Genomic DNA, 22233 nt, shown 5'->3' with positions numbered 1-22233 from the left:
GAAATCTCCTTGACTTCATCTACAGCTTTCTTACTAATTTCAGTATTACAGCCCTTGTGTATAAAGGGTGGAACAATTCTTCAAATTTAATCAGACATTCACTTTTCCCAACACAGTTGTTTCTCTCATGAAATGTGTCTAGGGTATATTGTGGCAACGTGTAATATACCAGCCAGAGGCTAGTAGCAATGATGTTTTCGAGAATAACGGTTTGCAAATCAATAACCATTCTGGGGTGAAATTCACACTTAAGGCTGAACTATACTCCATAGGTTTTCTAGATGTCTGTAGAGGAAGGTTACTGATGGAAGTTTAAAAACCTCTGAGCATATATGTGACGTATGGCGTATCAATAACAACCTAAAGGCTTTGGTGTACTGGCCAGATGTCAGGCCACCCTTGGCAGCAGTTCCCTCATTTTAAGAATACTGCAAAAGTGAAATGGAAGGACATTATAACAGTACCCCAGCAGAGTACTTATCTGAACTTCTCTGGCTTTCAGAGTGACTGGCACACTGAAATGTGCATACTAACACTGGACCACAGACAGCAAGAAATAACTGAAAATATCACCGTCCAATGACCCATTATAAAACCAATGGCCTGACATTTGAAGGGGAGGGTGTCTGCCAGAGTTTGAGGGAAGATGAATTCTCTAGTATTCAAGCTGACCTCAGTCTTCAAGGCAGGAAATCCCAAGAGTCACTACTACAACATTAAAATACAAAGAACATCAAATAGTCACATGAATGCATTTCAACTTGTTGCTCTAAGATAATACAGCACATCCTCACCCCACCACACCATGGCAACAATTTATCACCTAACTGTCCTCTACTTCCAGCCACAAACTACCCACCTAAATAAACTGCTGTTTTGAAGATCACCTACGAAATGTAGTCAGTAAAAGCACAAGAAATAATGGTCACAGTAACATATTTCAACTTGCAGCTAAAGGCATTCCATCCTTAACATAATCACTATAATAAAGAAATAAAAAGAAGTAACTGTTCTGTGGATGGTGTGGGTGCATACAGTTGTCACTGAAAACAGATACATTTGTTTTCTTTTCAGTATACTAAAAAAATGATTACAGACAGCAGGAAAATCACTGGGACTGGCTGATAACTTAGGGGACACAATAATAAGACAAGAGTGAGATATCCATGCACTGTTACTATGTTATTATGACCTTTCTCTCCCTTGTTGTTTTCCACTCATTGTGATGAGAAGCTACAAGGTAATTACTTAGCTAGTACAATTACTGTACTAGCTAAATAATTACCTTGATGGTATTCACTTTAGAACTATTTTCATACCAATTTCAAAATAAAAAATATGCTAAAACCACCATATCTCATACCTGTGATTAAGTCCTTTTTCAAGACTGCCAAGATAACTCTGCACTGTTAAGTGGTTAATCAAGTTTGATAATAAACATCTGAAATTAATGTCTGGAATGTGCAGTTTGTTGTACTACTGGACGATCAGCTGACTCTGAACACCTCATGTCTCAGCCTTTGTTAAATCTTTTTTCGTCTGAGGAAATGAAGGATTAAAACTTCTTTTTCCAAAATGATATGGCAGTGGAGTATCATGCATTTTTTCTGTGCGGGATTAATGGAATTTCTTTTGCTTGAGGATACCCATCTCTTACCTATGATAGCTCAAAATGGTATAAAATGCATCAGCTAAGGTACTTACTTGGACCCCCTTATTCCACTTACATTTTCCCTGGCTGAATCTTCAACTCAGGATAATCTTCAAGGGAACACTCTACCTCAAAACTCAAACAGTATGTTTTTTTTTCCAATGTATCTTTGCTTTCTGAGCTACTTTACTGCATCAAATTCACTATAAATATTTCTTACAAAATTTTAATAAAATTTCCCACAAAATGGTTATCATTGGCCTGCCATATTAATGTGATCTTGTTTTCCTGCTTTTATGTCTCTTTCTCAGAATCCATTTCAAGTCCTGTTTATAAGAAGTCATGATAGACATAAGGAAGTGCTGGTGTTTTCTCATTTCACTTAGACAGCATGGAGTAGTGTGATGTTGCATTCATCTTACACAGTGTACAACAGGACTGCTTCTATTTTTCCTTGACTGACCCTCATTAATGCGCCTCTCAGAGCCCATTTTAAAAAAACACTGATAGCAGTCATACAACTCTAGTAAAGGAAGTAGCTAACCTACAATATTTTGTAAGGGTAAAAACTTATCCTATCAACTAGTGACAGACCCTGCCCATATTCTTCCTGAGGTGTAAGAATTGTCACTGAAGTGAATGAACCTTGCTGGATCACTTGCAAGTGAAAATGCTTACTAGAAAGGAAAGGAAATGAGAGTAATTATGCTACTTACACTTTGCATAAAGTAAGTAAAAAGCAGCACACCAAGCAAGTGAGCTGGCTTCACAAACTTTTACACAGAGCTTGCACTTTCAAAAGGTTCTTACTGACCTAGTAGTTTACTTCAGTCATGTTTCTCCTTTTTTCCTCTATCTTTCTTGGATACTAACACTATTGAGATACAACTCTCTTACATTGAAAAGCTACCATATTCATAAAATCTGTCAATCTTGATTTGCTGTTTTTGTCTATGTCTTTCCTTAACGACTATTTTGTCATTTTTGTCCTTATTTGAGAAATTTTGCAGTCACCATTAGAGTTAAGGATATAAGGTTATTTATAAGATGAGTATTTTCAAAGAATGGCCAAACTATCTTCTTATGCTACACTGATGAGGCCATAAAAAGGTCAAAAACATGCCATGGCATATATCTGGGGTTTGATTTTACTGACCAGAATGCAACAATAATTTTTAATTTCCTATGTATTTCCATTTAGTTTACTAAGCTGACTTTCGAGAAGTGAGCCCATGTACATCAAAGCACACTAAAGAACAACATACAAGCCAAAATATACATTCCTAGATAAAAAAAGACACAAACAATATTACTGAAAGCTTGTCAAAACATAGGAGAATTAATGGAGAATGTTTTGTGGTTATTTAAAGGAACTTAACAAGGACAGACTCAGGGTAAGAGAGGACTATTAGAAAAAAAAAAAGGGTGAAGGGGCGAATAAATGTAGATGAAAAGCTGTATGAGAGGGAAAATCTAGTTATAGTAAAGAACTGTAGTAGAGTATGGAGCTTAACAAATGTAGAGTTTAGGAGTTAAGCAGCAATAACTAAAAATTATAATATAAACAATAACTAAGACCTACAAACAATAAAAAATCAGTAAGCATTCATAAGCCATGTTGACGGAACACATAAAATTTGTCTTTAACTCATTCCCTCCAGTACAACTCTTTTGAGTGTGCACCTTTAGCTCCTAGTGAGTGTGGCCTGAGCATTTAAAACGAAGTTATCACCTTACAATTCTAACAAATACTCATTGACAGATGTCTAATATCAATATAATTGTGTTTGCCACCAGGTATGCTTCAAGATAAAATATTCTGGTACCTTGTATGAAGCATGGTTTTGGAATTATTAATGCAAGTATGAACAAGTAATATTTGATGCCTAGAGGAGCAGTAGGCGATAACTGCAGATGCACCTGGAGGCGTCACTTGGATGTAATGAGTTATGGAATCATTTGTATGTTTCTCATGGGTCTACTTCGGCGGAGGTTTAAGGGCTTGGATCTTTTTGTTGTTTTTGCCTATACAACTTTTCCATGTGACCTTTTTTTTTTACTTGTTCTGTCTCTTCCACAAGATGGGTTACCTACTACAATATCTCAACATACCACTAGCATTTCCCATCACACAGTGCCATACTGCCTAGCAACTTTGAAATTGTTGATTAGAACCACCCAAGGCCTATTTCCTCTTATTACCTTTCTACAGTTTTTAAGCATCAAGGCTTAGAATGTCTAAGTGCATTATTCTATACATTTTACTACCAAATCTCATCCATCTGTCTCTTGATCAAAACTTCAGCTGTTACAGGTCTCTCTCAATCTACTTTCCCAAAGCTGATCCACTGTTAACTCCTGGTCTAAATAGACGAAAAAAATTGGGTTGGTGCTGCATCCATTTTCAACACTTCCTTTATCCAAGTCAGGATCACAAGACTCTGATAAATATTCCAACAAGCAACGAAACTAAGGCAACACACAGACACACACACACAGACACACACACACACACACACACACACACACACACACACACACACACACACACACACACACACACACACACACACACACAGACACACACAGACACACACACACACACACAGACACACACAGACACACACAGACACACACACACACACACAGACACGCAAGCACACACACACACGCAAGCACACACACACACACACACACACACACACAAGCACACACACACACACACACACACACACACACACACACACACACACACACACACCTACCTACCTACCTGAGGGCACTTTGGAGTATACAATTCATATACCCACAAGAAGGAAAATGAAGACCCTGGTGAAAACCCAGTAAAATAAAAAAAATAAGCTGTGCAAAGAAGGCAGACAATCAAGGAACTAAACTGAACAATGCATTGTGAAGCATCAGGGCTACCACTGTTTTTTCATTACCAAATTCTAAACATATAGGTACAACATAAATGCTGTACTTACTCGTATTTCTTTATTTGGTATACACAGGACACCTATTAAAGACTGGATTCCAGAATTCCCTGGCTTGCATAAACTGATAATACCTACAAAGTAGAATAAAGAACACAATTAATATAAATAAGTCTCTTAATGCATTTCAAAAATAAATGCTCATTCTGACCACTTGTTAAATATCATAGTATCGTAAAAGTCAGCTGCCACAGTGTGTGCCTGACTCTTGAAATCCAGGAAATAGCATATGAAAACATTCTCAATGCATCACATTCCTCTAAAGAGACACTACATTGAACAAAAATGCTGGCTCCTGTTAACGTAATGTGCATCTGCAACTTAATATTAACCAAATAAAATTTGTAAAGGCATACTACAGACACAGACAACAGGGACATTTCTGATTTTATTTATTTATTTATTTATTCATTCCAGTTTGATTACCAGGGAGGTCCACTGGGCTAGGGGGGCCATTTTATTAACATACACATTTTTCAAAGATAGTTTAAAATACATACAGTAGGTTTCATTCTACAAGAAATAATCAATACAATTTCAATTTAGTTCATGAGATAAATGAGACTATAACATAATAGCTAGATTTTAATATTTAGTTATGAGTACAAATTAGCAATTGAGAGTGAGGTTAGGGAGGTAAGAAGGTTAGCCAGGAGTGAAGGGGGAGGAGAGTTTGAGAGGTAAGGGTGGAAGAGTGCAACTGCATTTCCTGTTTAGGAAGAGGTAGGAATGAAGTTGAGATTTGAAGTTATTATGGTTGTTACAGGTCCTTAAATAGGAGGGCAGAGCATTCCATTTTTTTTGCTAGGGTAAAGGATAAGAGAAGCTGGCCAGCTGGGCGCTTAGGTTTATGAATGGTGATCAGGTTGTGGTGAGGCGATCTAAAGGGTCTGAGGGGGGAATATGGTTGTAGTATATTGGATAGTGCAGGGTAGCTGGAGGGTTGGAATAATAATTTGTGGACTGTGGTTAATTGGTGAAAGTCTAGTAGGTTGGGGAGTTCAAGCCAGTTTATGGAGTGAAGGGAAATGCAATGGTGAGAGGAGGATTTGGCACTGGTGGCAAATCTGGAGATTTTGTTGTAGCATACTTCCAGTTTGGAGGTAAGTGTGGAAGATAAGTTAGTGAGCAGGGGAGAGCCATACATAAGAGAGGGAAGGAGATAGGTAGAGGCGAGAGGTAGTCTGGAGGATGGAGAGAGGAAGTGGTTGTTTCTATAAAGTAGGCCAAGTTTTATGTGAGTTTTTTTGATGTTTAGCTGGATATGGGAGTTAAATTTTAGCTGATTGCAAATTGCGACACCGAGAAGTTTGGCAGAGGGTACGATCTCGATAGGGGAGTTGTTAAGGCTGGTAATATGAAGAGAGTTTTCATCAAGAGGGAAGGATTTTGAGGGGGAGAATAGAAGGATCTTGGTTTTATTGGCATTAAGAGAGAGGTGATTTAGGAGCATCCAATTTTCGGTGGTTGAGAAAGCATTTTGAGTCCGAGATTGGAGCTCTGCTAGGTTAGTGGCACAGCAAATCAAAGTGGAATTTTCGGCGTATTGTACAATTCTGGTGTTAGGAATGACTTTATGGAAGTCATTAATTAAGATATTGAATAGCAAAGGGCCAAGTATGGAACCTTGGGGTACTCCATTGGGAGTGGGAGTAGGAAGGAAAGAGGAGGTGGCTTGGCCCCATTTCATTGCTTGGGACCTGTTTAAAAGATAGCTGGAGAACCACAAAAGAGTTTTTTGGGAAAGGTTAAGATTAGAGAGATGATTTAGAAGATGGGTATGAGAGATGGTATCAAAAGCTTTGGATAAGTCCAGCAGGACAGAAGATACCAAATTACCAGAGTCAAGGGATGAATTGACAGTATGTAAGAAGGAGAGAAGGACAGAGTTAGTACTGTTATCCTGGGCGGAAGCCATGTTGGGTAGGGGGGAGTAGCTGGTATTTGGTAAGGAATGGTAAGAGCTGTAGGTGGATACATTTTTCAAGAATTTTGGAGATAGGGGAGAGGATGGCTATGGGGCGGAAATTGGAGACATTACAATTTTTGCCATCCTTGTGGAGTGGATGAATATATGCAGTACGCCATAGTTTGGGAACGTATGATTCAAGTAGAGATCTACTGATCAGGATGCTGATAAGCAGAGCAATAGCATCGGAAGCTATTTTTAAGGAGGAGGATGGAATGCTGTCAGGGGCATTGGAGCAAGGCTTTAGTTTATAAAGAAGTTTCTTTATTAGATTGGTGGAGACGGGTTTAAGTTCAAAATTAGGGTGAGGAGGGGAGGGAGGGGAAGATTGGGCAGGGAGGGGAGGAGGGTTATTATTGGTAAAGGTCTTAGTAAGCTCAGCTATGGAGGAGGTGAAGAAGGTATTGAATAGTGAGGCAATTTCTGAGTCAGATTTGCTGGTGTCAGGACAGGGGTTGTTTTTTGTTCCTGGCCTGAGGAGGGAATTAGAGTTCCAGAATTGTTTGGGATTTTTAGCATGATTTTCTTGTAGTTTGATGTAGTAAGACTTTTTGTCTCTAATGACTTGTTTTTTGGCTAGGTTCCTCAACTGTCTATATTTTAGTAATGTTTCTGGTTGTTTATAGCGGAGGTAGATTTTCCAGGTTTTATCCCTTTGTAGCATAATGTTTTTTGTATCTTTGGTGAGCCATTTAGTGTTTTTGTTTTAACCTTTTTTAGTTCTTGTTGGAGCTAGGGAGTTAAGGACAGTTAAGAATGTTGAATTAAAGTAGTCAACAGCTTTGTCTAAAGGTAGTATTTTTAGGGGGTTCCAGTTAGTTAGCTTAAGGGAATCAGAGAAAGTAGAAGGGTTAAAGTTAGATAGGTTACGAGTATGAATGTATTGGTGGGAGTGTGAGGAAGTGGCAGCAGCTCGAATGGTGAAGGCAGGGAGGTGGTCTCCTAGAGAGTCGGGAATGACTCCAGATTTTATGATTTTGTTAGGATGAGATACTAGGATCCAGTCAAGTATGGAGCCAGGGGGGTTGGTTTTATTAGGTCTAGTTATGGAGTTGGTAAGTTGAGTGAAGGTGAATAGGTTAATTGTTGATTTGGGATTAGGGTTATTGATTTTTCCCCAGTCAATATTTACATCTAGGATGTAGGTTTCTAGCTTAATATTGGAGGAGGTCCAGGAGAGTATGTCTTCTAGGATATTGGTGTTGTTACCAGGAGGAATGTAGAGGGAGATGATACAGATGCTTTTATGGATGTTTAGTTTTAGTAGGCCAATCACAAGTTCAGCATTTGAGAAAGAAGGGATGTGGTTAGGATATGGAGTGATGGACAAGTGGCTGGAGTAGATTAAAGCTACACCACCACCTCTTCTACTTGGGCGGTCGGATTGGAGAGAGTGAAAATCGGGGGGAAGGAATTCAGAGTCACTTATATGAGGTTTTAGCCAGGTTTCAGAGATGGCTATTATGTCTGGTAGGTTATGACTGAGCCAGGCAGGGAAGAGGGTTAATTTATTTAGTAGGCTTTGGGCGTTGATGGTGAGGAATTTGAGGTTTTTATTTGGGGATTTGTTGTTGGAGCTAGAGAAGTTTGTTGGAGAGGAGTTGGGACCAGGATTGGGGTGGATGTCGCTGGCTAAGTTAAGGAAAGAGGGGTGGGGAGTAAGTTTATTATGCTTGGATTTGGATAGAGGAGTTTGGTAGAGTTTAGGTTTATGTTTGTAGTCATTAGTACAGTTTGGGAAAAGTTTTACTTTTAGGAGAAGGATAGGCTGGGAGGGAAATAAAGAGGCTCAGATATTGTGATAGTGGGATATAAGGATATTGTGAGGAGGAATAGGGGAAGGGTGTAAGTGAAAATGAGTACAGGAGGTTGCATGGTAAAGAGGTAGTAGAAGGAAGGGTAATGATAAGGAGATAAGGATTGTAGGAGGAGGGGAGGACATATTAGTTGGAGATAGAAGAGTGTAAAGTGATATTAGCTGGGTAGGGGGAGTGGCAATGAGAGTCAGGTGGGTTGGAGGAAGGGGTGGGGGAGAGGAGTAAGAGGATTGGTTGGGGGAGTGGGAGGGATTAGCAGGAGGGGGAATAAATGTAGGACCACTGGGGGTGGTGGGGAATTGGGGGCAGGGTAGGTGAGAGGAGCAGGTACAGCCAAGAAAGGTGAGTGAGTGTCAGGACAGGTTGGATTGGGAACAATCAGCTGTGCAGATGGTTGGGCAAGTAGGCCAGTGTGCACAGAGAGAGAATATAGGCGAAGAGTACTAAAGGAGGGGAAGCTAAATATGATTGTGGGGTGTGGGGGGGAGGGGTAGCAAGTAAAAGTGAAGAATACGATGCTGTGATGGTCGATTATGAGCTGATAGTAAGGCAGGGGATAGTAGCTGGATACCGTCCACCCTCTAGTGGCCAAACTTTGTAAGTACAGCAAGGTACCTTACATACCCAGAGGCTGGAAAGCCTATGAACCGTGGTCTTATGGTGGCCTTGGGAAGGGCAGAAAATGCTAGATTAGTAGGTGTAGAGAAAGGGAAGGGTGGCTGCTGCAGAGTCTGAATTGCAGAGAGTTCTAACCACCTGGTAGGGTTGTGGGAATAGCTTTTAAGTTTAACACATCTCAAGTGTATACAGACATACTTTGGAAAGGTTTTCCCTGAAGATGTAGAGGTAATTCTTTCAGGGGGTAGGCTTTGTAGGACCTTGGCAGAAAATACTTGGCTTCTTAACCACTTCCAGTAGGTTGAAGATATTGTCTGCATTAAGCAGGGAAGCTAGAGAGAATGTGAAGAGGTGAGGCAATGAGGAAAAGGACGGTTACCGATACCAAATAGGCAGTGTAGAAAATACTATACAAGTAATGCTTTGTTGTACAGTGATTAGTAGCTATCGAACATATTTTAAACTGTTAATATTTTTACAAAAACTCTAGGCAGCATACAGACTACTGAAGAAATATGCAATTTAAGCAAGGATATTTATCCTTAAGAAACACTGTTAAAAAACTGTTACAAGGTTAAAACAATAGGCAGCATACAACATACTTTTAGAAAATGTGCAGCTTTAAACACAGATGTATAGCATTACAAACTGTATAAAACAAGCGTCAGCATTGGGAGGGAAAAGTATAGTTATCTAAAGAACTAATCCGCTTAGCTCCATGGTAAATTTAGATAGGAAAACTACTAGTAGATATAATAGCAATAGTAAACACTACCATTTAGTACAACAGCTAATTCTAAAGTCCAAATTAATGGTCGCTAGCGAGTAGTACAGTTGTAGACATTACCTTTCAGTTCAGCGGCTTATTTCAATGTCCAAATTAATGGTTGCTAGTGTATAATGCAGCTATTTTCTTGCTCAGTTCAACTATGATGTAGCAGTCACAAATACACTGTAATGTTAGATAATAGGTATTCTTGTTCAGTAAATTATCTGCTAACCGGTTTTGGGTGCGCTATTAAGTTAAACAATATCTATATGTAACGCCAAGACCACACGTGCCAGTGCTGGTACAGCAGCCTGTGTAAGACAGGAATACTGATTATTCAGGCTTAATTGTTGAGGTATACCCTTTTTTCCTTGATATTATGCCTTTGAAGATAATAGCCGTGGTATACAGCCTCTGTGAGTCATAGGAAAGTATATACCTTAGTAGCGTGCTTCGGGACCACACACAATAGGGAGGTATTCACTAGGATATAGTTGCGTTTAGCCCAAAATTATAGTTTTATTGTGCTAAGTTGCAATCCTGGGATGCTGGTGTGTTATGGAGTGATATGGGGCATTAAAGAAAGGCACCAACTTTGCGCGAGTATTGTAGAGTTGGCGTTTACTATATGCAGTAGTTAGTTGGTAAAATAGGGTGGTATTAGAGCTAAAATAGGGTGATACTCAATAGGATATAGTTGCGATTAGCCCAAAATGATAGTTCTATTGTGCTAAGTTGCAAATCCTGGGATGTTAGTGTGTTATGGAGTGATATGGGGCGCTAAAGAATGGCGCCAACTTCGCACGAGTCCGTGCGAGTATTGCAGAGTCAGCGTTTACTATATGCAGTTGTTAGGTGGCAGGGGATATTTTCACTACAGATTAATATTAGAAGAAAGCCCTCAAACTTCTGGTAACTGCGACTAAATACAGCAGCCCAGTGCTGAAATGCTAACAGTTAATAGCAGCACAAAGCTCGGTTGGTGGATATAAAAACATACACCTCCACTTAATGAGCACAGAAAGCAGAATGGGAACCAACAGTACTGAGCTGTGTTGGTTATACAAAAACATTAATTCTGTCCTAGATGTCGATGTCCTACCTAGGCAGGTAGGGAGGTAGTGCAACTGTTAGTAAACACCAGATAAACCTCATATGCTTAACATATCGTCTAGACTAACCATAGGAGCATGTAGCTCTATCATAGAGATTAAACCAGATAAGACCATGTACTTAGCATGCAGTCTAAGCATCACATCACTATTTCTTAACAGTAAACCCATTTAATAAAGAAAACCTTTAAGGTTAAGACAGCACAGACGTTCTTTTATTGATCACTGCTGCAGCAGTCTAAGCTATATGGGTTACATCCTGAAGGATATAAAAGCCGGACAACTTTCAAAGCTTCAGGACACATTCCATGTACCCAAACCTTTAACTCAAGCTGAGCTGCCTAAAAAAACAAGTTTGAGCACCAAGCCCCAAAGATTATGCTCCTCTGAGGCTTTAGAGGATTGATGTTCGGCTTGTGCTGTTTCTTTGCTGGGCAGATAAGTTCCCCTCAGAGAAGAAAACCTTCTAATTTAAAAAAATGTTTTGTTCGATAAAGTTATTTTAAAGCTAGGAGTTTGTGTTTAAACAGGAGCGCTCTTTTTCCCCCATCAGTTTAAAAGTTGTTTAAAATAGTTAAAAATATTTTTTTCCTGTGGAGAAATTGTGTTTATTTCAATTTTTTGCAAAGTGTTTTAAAGTGCTTTTATTCTGTTTTTCTGTGAAAAAAATAACTTTTTAATTTTAACCAGCTTTAGCTGCTTATTTTCAAAAGGAAAGAAGCACTATTTTTGACTTGACTGTAGAACACACTGTTGGTACCACAGTCAGTCCTTCTTCCAGACACAAAAGGAAAAATATTAAGCAAACAGCCTTTGCCACCACAGCAGGCTAGACATTTCCCTCAGCCACAGATTGGTGACTCTGCTGTGGCCATTAGTTATACCTCAGACCACTCATCTTTTATCTAGGATAACTCTAGTGTAGCACTTATAGCCATTATAGAAAGGAGCTCACCATGTCCTCTGCGGCTTTTGGGTTCCACTCAGAGGACAAGGAAGACACACTCTCGTTGGTACTGGGGCAGTGAACAGCGAAGGCTTCCCTGTTTCGGCACAATGTTTGCTCATCCCTGGGAAAGTTGCTGCTGCTGTCATTAACACTGTTGACCACATTTGTCACTGTCACCTCCGTCAATTTCCTTGCATAGGGGTAATTTTCTGGGTCTGGCTCAGGGCATAATTCACACTACTTAGCCTTTGAGGAACCAACTGAGGAAAGTGAACCCCAGGAAGGCTGCTGACCCTGATAACATTTCGGGGAAAGTATTGAAAGGTTGTGCAGACTAACTCACCATGGTCCTGACAAACATCTTCAATACCTCGCTTGTCCAGGAAAGAGTACCAGCATGCTTCAAAGTTACCAACCTAATCCATCTACCCAAAAATGCCAACCCCACCTGCCTAAATGATTACAGGCCGGTGGCCCTTAAATCAAATTTAATGAAATGCTTTGAAAGACTGGTTAAAAGGCATTTGACTGCAGTACTACTCCTATCCTTTGATCCCACTCCAGTTTGCCTACTGGGCAAACAGTTCAACTGCTGATGCCATTTCGGTGGCACTTCACCTTACATTGGAGCATACTGAAGAGAAGAATAATTATGCCAGGCTGCTGTTCATAGATTTCAGCTCAGCATTCAATACAGTAATTCCAATGCAACTTATAGAAAAGCTAATCAACCCTGCCATAAATAAAGAGCTGTGCAACTGGATACTTGGTTTCCTGACTGGAAGACCACAAAGGACCTGTGCTGGTAACAACACTTAAGGGAGTATTACAATTAACACCGGAGTACCCCAGGGTTGTGTGCGGAGTCCTGTACTGTTCACAGTCCTTACCCATGACTGCTCTGCGAAAGCTAGCAACAATCACATCATCAAATTCACAGATGACACCACAGTGGTGGGACTCATAACTGGTGATGACGACAGCGGGTATAGGAATGCGCTCAAATCTCTGACTGAATGGTGCAATAACAGCAACTTGGACCTGAATGTCAATAAAACAAAATAAATTATTATTGACTTCAGAAAGCACTCTGCCATGCACCTGCTCCCTCAAGATAAATGGTGAAGAAGTGGAGAGAGTCCAAACTACAAAGTTCCTGATGGTGCACATATAAGAGGATCTTTCTTGGCGTACAAACAAAGGCCAACTAATTAAAAAAGCCATTGAGGGCATTATCACCAGCAACTGCACTGTATGGTTCGGTAACAGCACAATGGCTGAAAGGAAGAAGCTGCAAAGAATAATAATAAGAACAGCAGAAAAGATCATGGGCAATAGTCTTCCTACCTTACAAGACCTCTTTGAAATGACATGTAAAAAGAGGTCCTGCAAAACACTGAGTGACACTTCTCATCCAGCATGTGGTTGGTAAACTAAACTTGCATCTGGTAGATGGTTATGGAGTATCCGCTGCAGGACCTCCAGATTTATGAACAGTTTTTATCCAACTGCAATAAGACTCATTAATGCAGACGTAAATCTGGATATATCAAAACTATAATAGATTATTACACACTCATTTTTTTTTCTTTTTTTCCATACAGTAATTCTGCTTATTTATTGCACACTAAAATTAATATATTCTCATTCAAGTGCAATTCCAATCACTTCCTTATGTGCAATATCACTCAATCTCACCACTGTGTATAGTGTAATTCTCTTTTCATGTGTCAATCATTTAGTAGTCAGTGTTGCCCAGTGTATATAAATAGTGTACAACCATGTGCGTCAGCTACCTAGATATTTACTTGTGTACAACAGTTGCCATTTATTCTTTAATACCGATTGTCTTTTTGTGTTTTTCTCCTGTAAAAGAGCTGACACTGGAAATTTCATTTAGGTAGCACTTGTGTTTCCCAAATGACAATGAAGTTTCTTTGAATCTTCTTATAAAATAGTTTCTGGTAAAATAAACAGTGATACCTCTTTTCCTGAAGATATTAAAGATTGTGAATCTAGACAGGAAGATAAAAGGACAGATACAGGGTCTTGTCCTCCGATTCAGAATTAGAGGAGAACTCAGTTTCTGATTATCCCTGTGGGAGTTTACCTTTTTCAGAGACTATTGTCAAAATGGCCCAATGTTTTTAATGGGAGAAGAACGCTGAGGTCTCTCAGTCCTTCAGAGGACACTATGAGGCGTTACAGAAGCAAAATACAGTTGTATGAGATCTTACCATAATAGCAGATGTCCTTCTCTTCACTGTTGCAGTATTCATTAGAATGGGGATCCCTCAAGACTCGCCCAATATCCGGCCAGTATACCAAAACCTTTAGGTTGCTTTAAGGCATGTCATACGTCACACTTATGCTCCTTGCATAGCATAGGGCATAAAGGTGATGCCCAGATGTACCATCCTCAGAACTGATAGCCCCAGAAGGAACACCAGTCCAAGGAGAAAACAGATAATCTGTACATCCAGAAGAGTAAAGGACCAGGGGAGGAGGGCAGGAATGAATATTGCAAAAGTGAAGAAAAGGACATCTACCATTATATTAAGGTCTTTCACAACTGTACTATGTCCTTCCATTTCATTGTTGCAGTATTCATTACAATAGGGAGAGTGCCAAAGTTGAGGAAAAGACAGGGAGGGGGAAAAGGACCAGCAGAGCTCTCTAGGAACCCATGAAGGATGGCCCTATCAAAACCTCTGGAAATTTCATCTAACTTGTAGTGTTTGGTAAATGTATGCGCAGAAGTCCAGGTATCTGCCTCAAGAAAGTACAGTTGTGTACCTACCATAAATGTAGATGTTCGAGTGTATTCACTGTTGCAGTCATTACACTTGGGTTATCCTGCTGGCAGGCTACCCGCAGTCGGCCAGAATTCCAAAGTCTAGGTCCGGCGTCAGTTGCTGTCACCTCTTCCCTGACGTCAGTGCGCCATGGGTATAAAAGATGCAGCCGACGCCATTTTCTTCAGTTTTTCTTGCCCCAGATGTCAGGTGCCCCCAAATAAATACACCATGTAGGTTGTATAGAATTGAGAAGTACAGAAAAGTCCTAGCAAAGAAAAGGGGGATGGTGGGTGGGTAACCTGGACTGCAACAGTGAATACACTCGAACATCTACATTTATGGTAGGTACACAACTGTACTATGTTCATCGTGTTTCACTGTTGCAGTCATTACACTTGGGTTGAATCCCAAAGCTGAGGTTGGGTGGCTGGGCCTAAATAGGATTAGGAGAGGCTACTAGGCCCTGCAGAACTGCAGTGGCAAGGCCTGCTCTGGATTTAGAGTAGAGAGGTAAGTGGTAGCGCCTGGTGAAAGTGTGCACTGAACTCCAGGTTGCAGCTTCTAAAATGTTTTTGGTTGGTACTCCTCTGAGGAAGGCTGCTGATGTGGCTGCTGCTCTGGTAGAATGTGGCCTAATGCCCTTAGGCACTGATTTGCCATGTTGTGAATAGCAGAAACGAATGCAGTGTCCTATCCATTTCGAAACAGTCTGCTTTGAGATAGGCTTTCCTTGTGATCCTGCAGCATAAGCTATAAATAGTTGCTCAGTTTTTCTGAAAGCTTTTGTTTTGTCCAAGTAGAATCATAGCTGTCTGTGTATGTCCAAAGCATGTAGAAGTCCCTCCCCTTTATTCTGGGGATTTGGATAGAATGTTGGCAAATGAATGGTTTGGTTAAGAGCCACACTGGATACTACCTTTGGCATAAATGTTCGGTTTGTCCTTAGAGAGGCCCTGTCCTGTTGAAAAATGATGAAAGGTTCCACTGCCATTAATAACTGCAACTCTGAGACGCTTCTTGCTGAAGTTATTGCTAGGAGCAAAGCAGTGTTCCATGATAAGAATTTTATATCAGCTGTATTGGCTGGCTCAAAAGGAGGCAGTGTGAGCTTTTCTAAAACAAAATTGAGGTCCCATGTAAGTTTTGATGCTCTCCTTGGGGGTCTTATGTTTTTTGCCCCTCTGAGGTACTGTCTTAGAAGTGGATGAGAGAAAATAGGAGGTTCCGCATTGTAGTGAGCTGAAATGGCAGAGGCATGGATCTTAATTGATGAGAAGGATAGGCCTTTGTCCAACATCTCAGTTAGGTATTGTAAAATCTGAGGTATATTTGGAACAAGTGGTTAGAGTCCTTGTGCCTTGTTCCAAGCACAGAATCTCTTCCATTTTTCTGCATAAGATTTCCTAGTGCTGAGCCTCCTGGCTTCTAAAATGACATCCATAACAGCTTTAGAGAGAGGTGTGGACTGAGTGGCTATATTATCCGCCATGCAGCCAGATTTAAGGTTCTGAGTTGACTGTACAGAATCTGATTGTTTTGTTGAGTCAGAAGAGGAGGAATTTGAGGTAAAGGCCAGGCTGGGCCTTGAGACAATCTCTTTAGGATTGGGTACCAGTGCTGGCGTGGCCAGTCTGGGGCAATCAGAATCATTTTTGGCTTCTCTTGTCTGACTTTTAGGAGCACCTTGGGAAGGAGAGGCAGTGGAGGAAAGGCATAAACTGTCAGGGTTTTCCAGCTGAATGATAGAGCATCCACTTTCCATGCTTGTGAGTGATAAGTTCTTGTACAGAATCTCTGTAGTTGGCAGTTGTGAGGGGAGGCAAAAAGATCTATGTCTGGGTGTCCCCATTTCCTTGTTATCATGCTGAAGACCTGTGGATTTAGTTTCCATTCGTGAGGATCCATGAGATTTCTGCTTAGTTCGTCTGCCAGAGTATTTTTCTTTCCTGGCAGGAATTGTGCCTGCAGATGTACTTGATAGGTCAGTGCTGTGTTCCACAAAGTCATGGCTTGCCTGCAGAGGCGGTAGGAATGTGTGCCCCCTTGCTTGTTTATGTACCACATAACTGTGGTATTGTCCGTCTTTAGTAATAGTTGTCCTGGATGTAGTAGATCCTTGAAGGCTGTCAGGGCATTCTGTACAGCTAGCATCTCTTTTTGACTGATGTGAAGATGCATTTGTTCCTTGGGCCACGTGCCCTGAATACATTTTTCTGCCATGTGAGCCCCCCAGGCATAATCCGATGCATCTGTTGTTATTGTCTGCCTGGCTGTGGGTAAGGTGAAAGGCTGTCCCTTGTTGTGGAGGCAGGCCAGTGCCCACCATCGAAACTCCTGTTGAAGGCAGGGAATTAGAGTTATTACTGTTTCCAGGCTGTGGCAATGTTGAGTCCAAACACTTTTTAGATAACATTGTAGTTTCCTCATATGCAGTCTTGCATATGGAATTAGTAGAATTCAGGATGCCTTGAAGCCCAGGGCCTGCAGAATTTTTCTTGCAGGGAGCTGGGTCTTTGTTGCCATCATTTGAAAGTAATGAGTCAGTTGCCTTTGCTTGTCTGGCGTGAGATAAGCCATCTGGGCAGTTGTATTTAAGCTCGCACCCAGGAATATTATCTCTTGAGAGGGCACTAGTTTTGATTTCTTTTCGTTTACTGTGTACCTAGGCAAATTAGTAATCTTTTTACAAACGCCAGTAGTTTTAGTAGAATGTCCTTGCTCTCTGCTTGAATAAGGCAGTCATCCAAGTAGGGATATATTTGAATTCCTTTTTGTCTGCAAAATGCAATTACTGGTGCCAGGCATTTTGTGAAGTCCCTGGGTGCAGTAGATAAGCCAAAGGGCAGTGCAGAGAATTGGTAATGCATTGAGCCAGCTATGAATATGAGGTATCTTCTGCAAGATTGTCTGATTGGGATAAGCAGGTATGCCTCCTTGAGGTCCAAAGTAACTAGCCAAGCCTTCTTGCCCAGCATGGGTAGAAGTTGCTGCAGTGTTAACATTTTGAATTTTGGAACATCCAGGAAAGTATTTAGGATTGACAGGTCCAGTATTGGACTCCAGGCTTTGTCCTTTCTGGGTACCAGGAAAAGTCTTGAGTAAAATCCTTGCCCCTGTTCTTGCTGTGGGACTCTTTGAATAGCTCTCATGTCCATGAGAGCAGAAATTTGTTTTTGTGCCTCTGCCCATTGGTTTTGTGGCAGGTCTGGCATACCTTTTGATTTTGGAAGGGTGTGAAAGTGGAACCTGTAACCCTGAGAAACAATATTCAGTACCCATTTGTCCTGGGTGATCATGTGCCAATTTTGTGAGAAAAGTGCTAGTTTTCCCCCTAAGGGTGCTGCCAAAAAGTAAGTGCTTGGCATTAGTAGAGGGAAGTCACTGGGACTGTTTCCTATAAGGTTGTGATTTGTCTTCTCCTCCTTTGGGGACTGAAGCACCCCATTGTTTAAGTCTGTATAAGCCTTGGGGCTGAGATCTGCATCTTGGGCGTCTGTATCTGCCTCTTTGTGGCCTGTCTGACACCAGAAAGGACCAATTTTTTGAAGGCCAGTTTCTGCTAAATCTAGGAGGTTGAACCTGTAAGAAATCCTTTACTGTCTGCATTGGTTTTGCTTTATCCTCCATTTTTTTTAACACCTCTTCTGCCTTAACACCAAAGTATTATGCTGTAGTGGAGCATCCAATAATTTTACTTTAACATGTTCAGGTAAAATTTGTTCTTTCAACCAAGCATGCCTTCGAATGACAGAGCCTGTAACTGCGGCTCTGCAAGAAGCCTCTAATGAATCAAAACCACATTGCAGAGTATGCTTTCCCACTTGTTCAGCTGCATGCAATAAATCCTGCATTTCCTTATTGTCAAGACATTCTGAATTTGTAAGCATTTTCTGTTTTAACAAAGACATGAGGTACTGTTGATATTTAAGCATGTGAAACTGGCAGTTTAAAGCCCTTACTTGTTGCACCCCACTCCCCATTGTAGTGGCTTTGGATGTGTCCAAGCAAGGCAAGGAGCAGTTATGCAGTGTAAGTGTGCAGAGTATTCCCCCATCCAAAGTACGACCGTGGCTTTTCATCTGTCCTTGACTTCGCAGAATTTTCTGGTTTTCTGTCATATTTTTATACTGTTGATTTATGCTTCTTACTATTCAGAAAATGCATGTTGTAGCAGTGCACTGTTGCTCTGTGTTTAAGTAGCAGTGCTTTAATGACCATCAGGCAAGCCTGTCGGAGATTGTAAAATCCAAGTAACCTTTAATAAGCATACTGTTAAAGAATTACCAACATTGAAAGCCTTTTTGTTGTTGCCATGCAGACAATCTTTACATAACTAGATAACGTACAAGCCTTCGGTATTGAAATGCATATGATAGTATTTGTAATAAAGGACAGGATTACAGTATTTTCAGAAGCTCATTACATTTGTTGGAGACTTGCAGTCATCTTTGCAGGCTTTACCCGTAAACTAAACAGAATGCCAATCTATCATATGTGGTCCATAACCTGTGCAGTAATCCTTTAAGCAATTTATCTTGAGCTTGTTTCTTGTTTGCTGTTCATTTTTTACTTTGGTCATGTCTTCCTCATGAAACAAGTAGATAGTTGTTGACAGACAGCAGGTCTTTTTTGGATAAGAAACATTTTTACAAGTGGGGGTATCACAGGGATTGCTACTTTCAGCATGTTACTTGGTAATTTTATAAAGCAGAATATAAATTATAATTAGAATTGCAGTGCAGGAGAAGTGGTTTGAGTTGAGTGCTGCTTGTTTTTTTTATACTTGATTTTGACTGGCATTCCAGTAATGTATTTAAAAAGTAATTTATTTTTTCATGCCTCACAACCTTTGTGTTTCCATCTAGATATTAAGTAAGTTGTTATGTAGCCAATACACTGAAATATTTTTTTTTTCTGCACTTCATTTTATCTTGATTGGACTCTCATAATGACGGTTTGGCACTGAGGGCAGCGTATTTAAAGTTCTAGTTGTTGTGGTTTTGAGCATAGCTCCACCCCTATCAGGTTGGCCACACTCCTTCCCATTGTCTCCACACAATCAACTGTCTCCTGCAGCCCCACTTTAATTTGAAGTCACCAGCCGCCACTGGTGAAAGGTAGAGCTTCCTAATAGCTATGAGCTAGGTTAGTAGCCCACACATAATGCAGGGGAAAGGTGGGAGGGATGGAATACTGCAACATAGAAGAGAAAGGCATCTATGGTTACGGTAAGATTTTACACAATTATTCTATGTCGTCCTATTCCTATATTGCAGTATTCTTACTGTGGGAGAGTACCATAGCTGGATAGAGGGAAGGGTGGCAGTAGAAGTGGAAGATTCCAGAAACTCCTGCAGGATTGTTCTAGCAAAGCCTACCCTGGCTCTGGAGACTTGATCTAGTTTGTAGTGTTTCGTGAAGGTGTGGACAGTGGACCAGGTGGCAGCTTCTAAAATGGAAGCTGTGTGCAGTCCTTTGAAGAAGGCTTTGGAAGTAGCCATACTTCTGGTGGAATGAGCTCTCACCCCATGGGGTAAAGGTCTGCAATGTTGTGAGTAGGAGAATGCAATGGATTTTCTGATCCAACCTGAAATAGTTTGCTTTCAAATTGCCTTGCCCATAGCCCTGGGGTGGAAGGAGACAAAAAGTTGATCACATTTCCTGAAGGGCTTACTTAGTTTTGTCTAAGTAAAATCTAAATTGTCTGTCCACCTCAAGGGAATGGAGAATCCTCTCACTCTTGTTAGTTGGGGTGGGGAAGAAGGTAGGCAGGTAAATAGATTGATTTAAGGACAGCTCCTTTACCACTTTAGGCATGATGGAGGGGTTAGTGCACAAGGTCACCCTGTCCTTGTGGAAAACAGTGGGGGGGGGGGGGCAGGCCATGAGAGGCTGTAACTCTGACTCTCTCCTAGTGGAAGTGATGGCCACCAACAGTACAGTTTTCCATGTACACAGTTGTAAAGTAGCATTGCTAGCCAGTTCAAAGGGGCCAAGCTTTAGCTTTTCCAGAACAAAGTTTAGGTCCCAGGGTGGTGGAATGGGTATTCTAGGTTGTCTGATGTGGAAGACCCCTCTCAGGAAAAGTTTAACATCTAGCCTAGGTAGTAAAGGGGGGGGGGTCTAGAGGCAGGCAGATATGGCTGAAAGATGGACTTTCACTGAGGAGTAAGAAAGGCCATCCTTAATAAAATCACACACATATGCAAGGACTAATGAAGGGTCAGCCTGGCTGGGGTCCCTGTCCTTACGTAGATGCCATTTTGAGAATCTCTCCCATTTTGATAAGTATGATTTTCTAGTAGCAGGTTTCCTGGTCTCCCTCAGGACTGTAAGCACGTCCTCTGAATAGTGGTGTCTAAAAGGGATTAGAAGTTTATCACCCAGAGTGTTAGTGCTAACATCTGTAGGTGAGAATGGATTAGGGTTCCCTTTTGTTGTATGAGTAGGTCCACATTGTGATGTAACTTGTGGTGACTGCCTTTGGCTAGTGAGTGAAGTAGGGGGAAACAGTGCTGCCTTGGCCAGTAGGGGGTCAACAACAAGATTTTCATTTGTCCTTCCTGATTTTCAGTAGGACCTTTTGGAAAAGAGGGAAGGGGGAGCGTAAATGAACAGTCCCTTCCAAGAAATGCTGAAGGCATCTACTCTCCAGGCTAGTGGGGAGTGATCCTTGGTGCAGAAACTGATCAACTGTCTGTTCTGTGGGGAGCCAAACAGATACACTTGAGGAGTGCCCCACCAGTGGACAATGTCTTGAAAGGTTTCTCTGTTCAGCATCCACACATGCTGTACAGAAGATCTGCCTGCTTGGTGTCCTGAGAGGGGATGTATGAGGCCTGCAGGGACAGGCTGTGCCTGGAGGCGAGGTCCCAGATTTGTAGAATTATTCTGCAAAGGAGGTAAGCTTTGGTTCATTCTTGTTTGTTGAAGTACCACAGGACTGTGGTGTTGTCTGTGAATATTAGAAGGGGACCCGGATGGAGGGTAGGAAGAAAAGCCTCCAGGACCAGCAGAATTGCAGTCATCTCCCTGACATTGATATGTTTCTTTTGAAGGGCAGGATTCCAAGTTTTCTGAACACTGAAATCCCTGCAGGTGGCTCCCCACCATAGGTCTGAAGCATCTGTGAAGATGAACTGGTTTGGGGAGGGCATTTGGAGAGGCAATCCTGGGTTGTGATGGTTTTGTTGAATCCACCACCTTAGCTTTAATTTGAGACAGGGCAGAAAGGGGACTTGTTTCTCTAAGGAGTGTAGGTGTTGGGACCACACGTTCTTGAGGTACCCCACTGGAACTTCCGTATGTGCATTCTTGCCAAGGGAAGCATGGGAATGGTGGCTGCCATAAGTCCCAGGAGTTGCAGGAATTGTCTTGCAGAAATCCAGGATTCCAGTAAAAAGTTTTGAAAGTGAGTGGAGAGCGAGTGGACCTTGTCCTGTGGAAGAAAGGCCCGCATTAGATCTGTCCTGATTCTGCAACCCAAAAATACTTTGTCTTGCTGTGGGAGCAAGAAGGATTTGTTTATATTGAGGGTGAAACCAGGTTTTGAAG

General features: G+C 41.2%; 1 protein-coding gene across 1 annotated transcript in view; it reads right to left on the bottom strand.

Annotated features, from left to right (window-relative positions):
• RICTOR (RPTOR independent companion of MTOR complex 2) overlaps window positions 1-22233 on the bottom strand; it is a 3179211-nt gene that overhangs the window by 2433924 nt on the left and 723054 nt on the right. Inside the window, exon 11 of the mRNA XM_044069875.1 lies at window positions 4639-4721. Coding sequence (XP_043925810.1) covers window positions 4639-4721 — 83 coding nt within the window. The remainder of the gene's footprint in view (window positions 1-4638; window positions 4722-22233) is intronic.

This window comes from Protopterus annectens, chromosome 1.part0, assembly GCF_019279795.1.
Source record: "Protopterus annectens isolate FY-2018-M chromosome 1.part0, PAN1.0, whole genome shotgun sequence".
In the NCBI taxonomy this organism is placed as follows: domain Eukaryota; kingdom Metazoa; phylum Chordata; order Ceratodontiformes; family Protopteridae; genus Protopterus; species Protopterus annectens.
The sequence above is the reverse complement of the archived record's forward strand: the minus strand, read 5'-3'. Positions and strand labels throughout refer to the sequence as shown.